Genomic DNA, 10,951 nt, shown 5'->3' on the forward strand with positions numbered 1-10,951 from the left:
CTCCACCAATCTTAAACTGGCCCTGCTACCTGACTCTTGTGTACTTCTCTTCCAAATCCTCAACACCCTGACTCAAGGGCTCTCAAACCTGAGTCTCCAGATGTTGTTGGACTACAACTCCAATCATCCCTAGCCACATTGACTGAAGATGATGGAAACTGTAGTCCAACAGCATCTGAAGACCCAGGGTTGAGAGTCTCTATATAGTTCCATAGATGGAGATGTGTCTCAATGTGCCAGTCTAAGTGTTGAGTTATTTGGTTTAGTTTCTTGCTCTGGGAGTAACATCTCCTCTCTCCCCACCTTCCAGCTAGCATTCATCTTTAAACTTTTTCCTAGCTCGTCTTTAAATCTCTGCTCTAATCTTCTGTGGGCTAGTCTGCACCAGCCCACAAATGCATGCAAGTTCTATGAGTACACACAGGTCTGACAGTAGGCATTTACAAGCGGGGTGGGGGGGGCAGGGGGCGGAGGGGAAGAGGAAGAGGAAGTTGCTTCAGGGAGTCCAGAAGCTTGGGAGTTTTTCTTCTCTTTGTGTAAGCATCAGGAACCTTATAAATACGGCTGAGAAAGCTGTAGACACTGATACCTATGGACAGTGGGGACGAGCGCTGGACGGCCTGCTCCTGACAACATAGGCAGACTCAGCTTTGCATACGTAGTAAGTCACTTTCCTTCTTTTAATATAATGAAGTTGATAGCAAAAACATCTAAAGTTAAAAGCATGGATTTGCACAGTATTTGGCTTCTTCCCTCAACCCCCCCCCCCTTTTTTGGCAGCTTGTTGGGTGTCTTAAAGTGCTCTGTTTGCATTATCTTTCAAAACTGGTTTATGGCAAGAATTGCTATACAGGGTTGCCAGCCTTTTTAGCAGCCCCTGTGCCTGAATTTCTAAACAGCACAGCTGTATGATGATTGGCAGGGTTAACAGCTGATGATAATGCTTTGCTCTGTGCTGTTCACTTGCTGTTTTCTGCAGATCAAGCGGCTGTTAAAAGCATAAGAGCAGTCCAGACCAATTTTTCTGATCTGTTGGCAACTAACTGTGGATAGGATTGCCATCTGTTTTTTTTGCCCTTGCTCTTGTACCTTTTCAGGATGGCCTAGCATCAGGGGCGTAGCAAGGTTGGAGGGGGCCCAGAGACAAGATTTTAAAATGGGCCCCTCGCTGATACACACACACACAAACACACTTCACAATATATAGTGCACTCACATCCCCATTATGAATACGGTGAAAATCTAGTTCACATTGAATCTAGTTTTTTACTCTCTGCTCCAGCCGATCTCCAAGAGACTCAACATAATTCATAGGGGGTGCAACATGGGCGGGTGGGGAGTCATGTGATGTGCCTCTGGGGGGTCCCTCAAGGCAGTGGGGCCCCAAGACGACTGCCTCCCCTTGCCTAATGGTAGTTACGCCCCTGCCTAGCATACAGAAACTTAACAGAGGGAAGTTGTTCCTGACATGGAGAAGGGGGAAAATGAAGGGGAAAAAATCATCTACTTAATTCCTGAGTGTGGGGGCATTGTTAGCAAACCCCTACTAACTGAGCAAAGAGGCACCTTTTAAAAGTGATGATTCTCTTTATTTAGCAGGGGGAGAGCAACTGGCCCTATCCAACCCCACCACAGCATCCCTCCAGTGGCTGTTGCTGGTGTCTTTCTTATGTTTCTTAGACTGTGAGCCCTTTGGGGACAGGCAGCCATTTAATTAATTAATCAATCAATTAATTAATTTCTGTATGTAAACCGCTTTGGGAATTTTGGTTGAAAAGCGGTAAATAAATACTCATTGTTAACTTGTTGCATCCGTATTCATTAAAGGCATAAGAATGGGACGAATTAAAAATGGCAAATATGTGGATCTGAGGTAGTTCAAACTTGGCCTGTTAGCCATGGGGAGAATGCTCTTTGCACATGCCCAGAGGAAATGTTTCCCTTTATCACTTCACATGTTCCAAGGTTTAAAACTGGCAATGGAGTAAGGCTCTGGGACACAGGAGAACTCTGGCTCAGATTACGCCCCGACTTCACGAAATTGACATGCCCTTGCCTTTTCTTTTCCAACAGTTGTAGAATCCATCTAAGGGTCTTGAGGATGAGAAACCGACAGTATCAGGGAATGTGTCTTTTGTGACTCAAGCTGGGGGTTTTATAGGAAGGGAGCAGAAGGGGAAGGAGCAATGGATTGACTGCTGGTGGTGGGGTTCCATTGTTTTGAATACAACAAGGAGGGTAACTAATTGCCATGATGCTGCACACTGCTCTGTGAATATGTGCTGTTGAACAGGGTGAGACTTGAGTCTGAGTAAATATTCATAGGATTGTGTTGCAAGTAATTCTCAGTATGCATCCTTCAGTCCTTGTGGTTGTTGCGGGAGCAAGGACATGCGACTCAGTCTTTCACTGCATTACCTTGAAGTTTTTCACACCCGGCTTTTAGTTCACACCCGCCTCCGGAATGGAGGGTGTATGATCACACTTACCCTGAGCCAAACTTATCCTGAAGTCCCTGAGAGCTATCAGGGAGCACTTCACACACAATTTGGGTTTTTCACTGCATGTTAGAGTGTAGCCCGATTTATATCCGGGATTTAAAAAATCCACTTTTTGCGTCAGTTTGGGAGGGCAACTATGAACTCACAGAAAGCCTTGCAGGAAACCCGTAGTAAAGCCTGCTGTCTGGGAAAGCTCTTTGGGTCTAAGTCCTTAATTTTCTCAGGAAAGGGGGCAGACAGACAGACGGAAAGCTTAAGGAGCAACTTCTCAACCTTAATTTTTTTTTTTTTTTTTTTTTGCAAAGAGAGGAAAGACACTTTTGGGTGGAGAAGAATTTGTTTTGGGGATTGGGATTATGTCTTATTAGCTTTAGTGAGAGGTAGTTCAGTAAAATGAGGCCTCAGATGCTTAGAGGGATATCTACACCCCTGTCTTCAGACCAGCTGGATTTCCCCTAGGGTCCCATTCAGCCTGATTTTGGAGAAAAGTGCTAGAACCAGATGGCACTCTGACTATCCTATATAAGGTGCATCTACATGGCAGTTTGCGCGGGCTGATGCCCACGTTTTTCTGATGGAGTCTCTGTGCCTTTAAGAGCTGTATACCTGGCAGAACTTCAACAGGTGAAGTCTTTTATCCCACATGTTGCTGGGAGGAACATACATTGTGTGAATTGTGTCTGTTCTGTGGCTATTTGAAGCAGAAGCAGGGACGACATGGAAACCCTAGGTTTGCTCCACTGTAAATCCCACCCTGTTTATAACTATCACATTCTTCTCAGCCCGTGCATCTGATATGGTAATAAATCTTTGCTAGAGGCCTGCTGCCAGTGTTTAGGCTAGTAAATTCTAAAACGCACACCCTTCCTCTCCACTTAGCCTACTTCACAAGCTTGTTAGAATAACACTGGGAGGGGAAACCTTGTTAACCTCCGGGAGCTCTTTGGAGGAAGGGTGGGGAGAGCACTGTCACTCACTAGAACTGTCACTAGCCATAGCTGGAGGATGGGACTCAGTGGCAGAGCACCTGGTGTGTATGCAGGTTGACTCCCTGGCATTTTCAGGAATTAGAATAATAAAAGACTCCTGCCTAAAACCTTGGAGAGCTGCTGCTGATCAGCAGAGGCGGAATGGGGGAAAACAGCGCCCAGGGCAAGCTCTGCCCCTGAAATTGCGCCCCCGCCCCCCCCCCCATACCTGCGCCCTGGCCGGACTCCACGGCGGTGGCGGGCGGCGGCAAATCGCGCGGCGGTTGCTGGCGGCAGCCGATCGTGTGCCCCATGGTTTGTGGTGGCGTGGGAGTGACCGAGTGAGCGCGGCGGTGGCGGGCGGCGGTGGATCGCGCGGCAGTGGCGGGCGGCGGCAGGAGTGAGCACGGCGGTGGCGGACGGCGGCAGGAGTGAGCGCAGTGGTGGCGGGCGGCAGCGGGAGTGAGTGCGGCGGTGGCGGGCGGCAGCGGATCGCCGAGTGCGCAGAGCGACGCCGAGGCCTGCCGTCTGGCCCAGCGTCGCTTCCCAACTGCGAGGCGCGCCTGCGCATTTCATTCTATGAACTGCGCAGGCGCGCCTGTGCAGTTGGGAAGCTACGCCGGGCCAGACGGCAGGCTTCGGCGCCGCTCTGCGCACTTGGCAATCCGCCACCGCCCCGCCGGCCACCGCAGCACTCACTCCGGCCACCCGCCACCGCCTCGCGATCCGCCGCCACCCGCCACCGCCATGCTCACTCGGTCACTCCCACGCCGCCACAAGCCATGGGGCACACGATCCGCCGCCGCCTGCCACCGCCGCGCGATCCATGGGGGATGGGGGCGTGGCACTTCTTGGTGCCCCCCACGTGACCCAACAAAGTGGCGCCCAGGGCACGTGCCCTGCCAGCCCCCCTATTGTTATGCCCCTGCTGATCAGTGGAGACAATACTGAGCAGGGTTGATTGGATTTAAATCACATCAATTTACATCGCTTCACAGAAAGACTCAGTTTTAATGATTTAAACCACAATTTAAGTCACTAGTAAGGAAGATTCTATTTAATCATCATGTTCTATTAAAAGTTATCTTGTTGCCTAATATATCCTTAATACATATTCAGGGATAGATGTAGGTTTCAGTTTTAGAAGGGAGGTACACACATCTCAAAATGCTGTTTCATTCAGGCAACCAGGTCTTTCATTTCTCAACCAGGTCTTGCATTTCACCAATGTTTGCATTTCACACACATGCCTGTTTTATACACAGGTGCAGGAACTTCATTAAACATTCCCAAATGGGGTCTCTTATATGGCCTGCTGACATGATAGGTGTTTCCCTTCTACAAGGGAGGATAAAACAGAAATCATTTGCTCAGGACTGCATGAATATGTTCTGTTCCCTCTTTTCATTCATTTCACTTTCTATTCCCCCCCCCCGATCTCTTGTATCAATATCCAGACTCCTCCACCTTGCTCAGATCTACTCCATCCCCCCAAATCCATTATTCATCCATTGGCCTTCTTTAGCCCGATTCAGACATTATACTATACGAGTGTACAGAAGTCTATACACTTGTACACATGTTTTTGTGAATGACTGTACCAGGGTTCATTTTAAAAGTGGGCCTGGATACAGGCCATTCAAATGTACGGTATTGTACCTCTGTTCAACATAACATATGAATGACTGTACCTGTGCACAGAATTATACTTGTGCAAACTGCACACTCATTGTGCAAGTGTTGAACATAACATGTGAAAGGGCCTAATGTCTTCGCACTTTTAGAAAGACAGAGCAGCGCAAGAGCTTGACTGTGTATGTGTGCTACACGCACACCACCTGCACAATAGTATTGATCAGGTCTGTTATCTCTGTTGAAACTCTCAAAGAACTCCAAATGGTTACTGAGGCAAATCTTGCCCTTGCAGAAGCCATGCTGGTTCTCCTTCAGCAAGGCCTATTCTTCTATACAGGGGCGTAACTATAATACGGCAAGGGGAGACAGTTGTCTGGGGGCCCACTGCCTGGGGGGGCACCCCAGAGGCAAGTCACATGACTGACTCCCCCAACCGTGCACCCGCCTGGGCTTCCTTCAGTTGTATTCATCCTCCGAAATTGATGTGAGTGTTAAGACCTGGAGCTACCAGAACAGCAAGTCTTTCTCTAGGACCATTAAATGACTTGCATCATCCACAATTTACAAAACCTTTTAAAAAATAATTTAGGATAATGTTCTCTTGTGGCACATCGGTTATATTTTACTATGCTTTTTGTTACCACTATTCAGCCTCATTTAAGATTTCTTTACTTCATGAGTTGAGCTTCGGTGATGGGGGGCCCATTTTAAAATCTTGTCTCTGGGCCCACTCCAACCTTGCTACACCCCTGCTTCTATATTTGTCATTTTTGTCGTTAAGTATGCTTTCCATTAATTTACCCAGCACAGATGTTAAGCATGTAGTTTCTGGGATCCCTTATTGAAAATCAATGTTACATTCACTACTTTCCAGTCCTCTGGTTCAGAGCCTGATTATAGGGACAAGTTATATGTTTTTTGCTAGGAGACCAGCAATTTCACATTCAAATTCCTTCAGAACTCCTGGGTGAATTCCATCTGACCCTGGTGAGTTTTTAGTTTTTCAAGACAGTTTAGAACATCCTCTCTTGTCACCTCAAACTTACCCAGTCCTTCAGCCTCCAAGCCCGAGAAGCTCAGTTCCGGAGTGGGTATATGTTCTGTATCCTGTGCCATGAAGGCAGATGCAAATAACTCATTCAGTGTCTCTGCAATATCCTTATCCTCCTTAATAATCCCTTTCATGTTGGAGATGAACTTCCAGTGCATCAACCTTTTGCACCAACTGTCCTAATGACCACTAGGGGCATTGGGAGTAGAGACAGTGAGTCAGGGTCTCCCTATCTGTCCCTACTCTATGACCCCTGAACTGACTCTGCAGCACTTCCTGTGCTGAGTCACAATCCTTCCTTTCCTCCTAGAGAGCAGATGGAAACATATCTCTTTCTCTCTCCTTACCTATCCGCTATGTAGTCCTTTAGATTAGAGATAGGTCTTTCCTATCTAAGTGCATTTAACCAATAAATGTTTAGTGTTTAGTCATACAAGGATCTCCATGTCTTTTCTTTAAATAGCTGCAATATCCGAACCATCCTCTGCTACCTACTCTGTAACTGGAGTGTGTGCTCATTCCTTAGTGCTCTGCTGTTTTACCTATTGTGGGTAAAAATCAACAACCTCTAACAGGGTTATGGGCCCAGCAGGAACAACAGGCTTCTAGGCACAAGCAGAGCACCCTCAAATCCCACAAGGAAAACTGGATGATTTCATCTTTTAAAAAATTCTAATGGGTGATCAAACTGTCACAATAAGCTACTGGGGTGGGCCTTTAACCATTGATTTAGCGACAATCTGTCTTGATTGCCAACTTCTCAACTGGTGCCTGGAGCTGTGCCTTTAGCCATGGTTTCATTTGCAGGCATTAGCATGTGATTATGTTTATCTCCATGCTGTGAAAAACATTGGCTGCTAAATTTTGTGAATTAAGCTGCTGCTAAAAGCACAAGAGGATAGCTGGACAGCCTTTTCCCCCCTGGTCAGTTGACAACCCTAAAAAAAGCTTTGTTCATCCTGAAGAGTGGGCTGTGTGTGCATTTCAGTGCTAACATATTAGGCGCTGCCTCATCCCCATCAGGGCTGGGAGCACCAAGGTTCTTTTTAAGGGCCCGTTTTGGCTTTCCCAGTAGCTAATGTCTAGCTGGAGTACCTTGGGGCACAAGCCTCCAAGATCTACCTCCCCCGCACATCCCATCTCAGACTTGAAAGGGAGCCAAACAGGTAGAGCATGGAGCCAATTAGGCGAGATTTGGAGACATCTGTTTCCGTGGCAACGTCCCAATTAGGCCTAAGAAGGAAAGAATGGGGTTGTGCTTTGATCTCTCTTCCCTGGAGGAAGCTGGGATGTAAATCAGAGAGAACTTGGTGTGTGGAAACCAAGTAGCAGACCTCTGGCTTACGGCTGGTTGGCAAGGAAGCTTCTCCTCACTCGCATAAGACCTGCTGCTGCTGCAGCTTCTGGGCTTCATATCCTTGCAGTTTTCTTCTGTGCATCATGGCGGACACCCAGTCTGGGACAGGAGCCCTTTTGCTCCAGGTGCTGCACAGGGATAAGCAAAGGGGCCCTGCTTCAAAGAAGGCATTAAAGGCAGGAATCCGCAATGGGACTAGATGCTGCAAGCCCCAGATTTGACAATACAGTAGTAACCCAAAGGGGCTATTCTCACGATCGGGGAAAATCGGGTTAGGAAAGCCTAGCCCGATTTTTCCCGATCATGAGAACCACCGGGCTCGGCTGCAAGCCTGGTGGTTCTCGAGCGGGTAACCCACTCAAGTACCCCTCGTCTTAGCCTGGGTTTGCACAGCGAGTACTCCACAAACCTGGGCTATCTGGTTGTGAGTAGCTGCAGTGTGGCTCCGCGCCGCAGCTACTCGCAAGTAGACCCCCGGATGGGAGGTGAAAAGCTGCCTCTGGGCTCCGGGGGTCTCCCCAGTATGCCCTGCGTGCTCCCCACCGGCTCTGTCACGGTGTCAGCAATCGTGTGGGCAGCCAATCCAGCCGCCCAGGGCTCCGTCCTGATCGTGAGCGGGGAGAGCGGGCTTAGCCCGCACTCTCCCTGCTCAGCTCACTAAACCGGGTCTCACGGATCGTGAGACCCAGCTCAGAACCTGGGTCAGATGATTCAGGAGTGGCTTTTGGAACTGTGAGGGTGACTGCTGGGAATAGGGTTGCCTCATTCATCAGAGAGTATTCCTGGACAGTCCTGTCAAAAGCATGTGGGGATGGGGTGGGGATTTTAAGGCCCTAATTATTTGACCATGTTTGGCAATGGAGCTTGACACATTTCCCTTGCACATTTCCCTCTCTAGCGTTCTTTGCACAGGAGAGGCTTAGGAGCTCACATAGTTTTGGGAGCAGTAGCTGGGGGCGGAGCCTCTGCAGAACTTCAGCTTCTGTTCCTCTATTGTGGCAATGAAAGCCAATTGTGTTTTAAAGCCTGTTGCTCCATTCATTTCCTCCTGCTACACCACACAGGGGATACTTCCTGTTGGCTAAGAGTGGCCCTCACTAGGAGCGGCATGAAGGAGGATCCCAACCACAGCACCACTAAAAGGGGGCTTCCTCTGTCCACACAGAGAAAGGCTAAACCCAGAAGCCCACCACCACCTTCACTAACTCTAGAGATGATCCAGATAGGAGGGGAAGAAGGGTTTTACTGAGCCAGCCGTGTCAGCTGGTAGCCCTGGTGCTGGAGATAGGGTAAGAATGTGGGGCTTTTAAACCATGACAACATATAGCTACAATACCTGGAAAGATGCACAGAACAATGGGGAGGATTTGTTAAAACAGTCTTCCTGATCAAATTCCTGGACACTTTGTATCCAGGCAACCCTTTTTCTACATCGTGGACAGGATGTCTGATTCCTGGGCTGTCCAGGCCAGTCCTGGACACATGACAACCATAGCCTGCCCTAAAGTCCCTACCAGTCTGCTTGGCAGCCCCATATCCTAATGTTCTTGCTTGATTCCTTCTCTCTTGTGTTTCCTCTAGGTAGACAATTGGCCTGGTCCCTCCTAGACTTCCTGCTAGTGGAGCCGGGAACCCACTTTCCCCCAAGATGGCCGACAACTTCTCCTGCTACGACCCGTCCATCGTTGGCTACCGCTACATGTCTGTGAGTTGGGGCATAGTGGTGACGATCGTAGGCACAGTTGGCAATGTGCTGACCCTGCTGGCCTACATGGCAGACAGCAAACTGCAGACACGCCTCAACCTGCTCATCGTCAACTTGACCCTGGCCGACCTGTTGTACTGCACTTTCCTTCAACCCTTCTCCGTGGACACCTATCTGCACCTGTACTGGCGGGCAGGGGCTGACTTCTGCCGTGTCTTTGGGATGTTGCTCTTCGTCTCAAACTCTGTCTCCATCCTGACGCTCTGCCTCATTGCCGTCAGCCGCTACCTGCTCATTGCCAACACCGCCCTCTTTGACCGCATCTTTTCCCGCCTCGGCGTGGTGCTCATTGCCCTGGCCACTTGGGTTCTTGGCATTGCTAGCTTTGCCCCCCTGTGGAATGTCTACGTGCTGGTGCCCAAAGTCTGCACCTGCAGCTTCCACCGCCTCCGCGGCAGGCCCTACACCACCATCCTCATGGCCTTCTACTTTGTGGTTGGCCTCAGCTGCGTTGGCATCTTCTACTTCCTCATCCACCGCAAAGTGAAGAGTGCTGCTCAAAATATGGAACAATACAAGCTGAAGAAAGCCAGCCTGAAGGGAGCCCACGTGGCTGGAACCAATTCGGCCGTGCCAGGACGGTACCAGGAGCTGGACAGTGGGGTGGACAGTGCAGGTGCTTCCCAGCATTCCTGTGAGGCTTTGCCCTCTGAGTCCATCTCCAACACCCCTGTTCCTTCAATGTCTGAGAGCAGCGGAACCACTTCAGGGCCTCAGCCTTCAGCCCCACCTAAGAAAGCTGCCTCCTGCCAGCCCAAGGACAGCAACACGGAATTCCGCAGAGTGACCCGCATGTGCTTCGTGGTCTTCATCTTCTTCGTCATCTGCTACATCCCCTTCATGCTGCTCAACATCTTGGATGCCAAAAACCGGGCTCCAACTGTCCTGCACGTAATTGCTGCCAATCTCACATGGCTCAACAGCTGCATCAACCCATTGCTTTATGCTGTAATGAACCGCCAGTTCCGTGAGGCCTACAAGAACGTACTGTACAACTTCACACAGAATTTCCGTCGGTGCCGCTAACTGTGAGCAGGGCACTCCCAGTCTCTGTGGGTGTGTCCACCTCTGAGCCTGGTTTGTCCTAGGAGCTGGAGTGCCACCAGAAAGCTACATTGCACTGGAATCGCAGTCCTGGACTAGGCCATCAGACTCTTGTTGAAGCTGGGGAAATCTGCCTTTCGGATTCATCACCAAAATGAATTGGATTCATAACCAAAAAGAAGAACTGTTTGGCCTTGCCAAGCTCCAGAGATGAGAGGACATGTTGCTCTTTTACAAAGCTCTTTATAGACAGTAATCCACTGGGCTCTCAGAGCGAAGATGAGGATTTGTCTTATTTATTTATTATTTCTCTGTGTAAAACCGCCCTGAGCCATTTTTGGAAGGGCGGCATAGAAATCAATCAAATAAATAAATAAATAATCATAATCATAATCATAAGATCAAGATAACTAGAGCCACAAATGCTTCATACTAACATTGTTGGAGGGTTAAATCAGTAAGGTGTGGGGATTGGGAAGGGGTAGAAGGGTTTGCAGAAGGATAGCCAAGTAAGATGAAGGATAGCCAAGTCCGACATACACTTGCTTTGAATTTAGTGGCACATATTTCTGAGCACATGTGGATGGGATGAGCCTGCTCATTTGAGCTGCTAGAGAGCTCAAGTCTCCT

General features: G+C 49.0%; 1 protein-coding gene across 1 annotated transcript; it reads left to right on the plus strand.

Moving 5' to 3' along the window:
• Positions 1 to 540: 540 nt before the first annotated feature.
• Positions 541 to 10,720, plus strand: GPR84 (G protein-coupled receptor 84). Its single transcript, XM_053289418.1, has 2 exons — positions 541 to 661; positions 9,094 to 10,720. The coding sequence occupies exon 2, from the start codon at positions 9,161 to 9,163 to the stop codon at positions 10,301 to 10,303; it is 1,143 nt and encodes a 380-aa protein (XP_053145393.1). The 5' UTR covers positions 541 to 661; positions 9,094 to 9,160; the 3' UTR covers positions 10,304 to 10,720.
• Positions 10,721 to 10,951: the final 231 nt, after the last annotated feature.

Source organism: Hemicordylus capensis, chromosome 2 (genome assembly GCF_027244095.1).
Source record: "Hemicordylus capensis ecotype Gifberg chromosome 2, rHemCap1.1.pri, whole genome shotgun sequence".
NCBI lineage: Eukaryota > Metazoa > Chordata > Lepidosauria > Squamata > Cordylidae > Hemicordylus > Hemicordylus capensis.

What these genes read in the sequence shown, in the direction of transcription:
- GPR84 (XM_053289418.1), top strand. Translation starts at nt 9,161, where the DNA reads ATGGCCGACAACTTCTCCTGCTACGACCCGTCCATCGTTGGCTACCGC.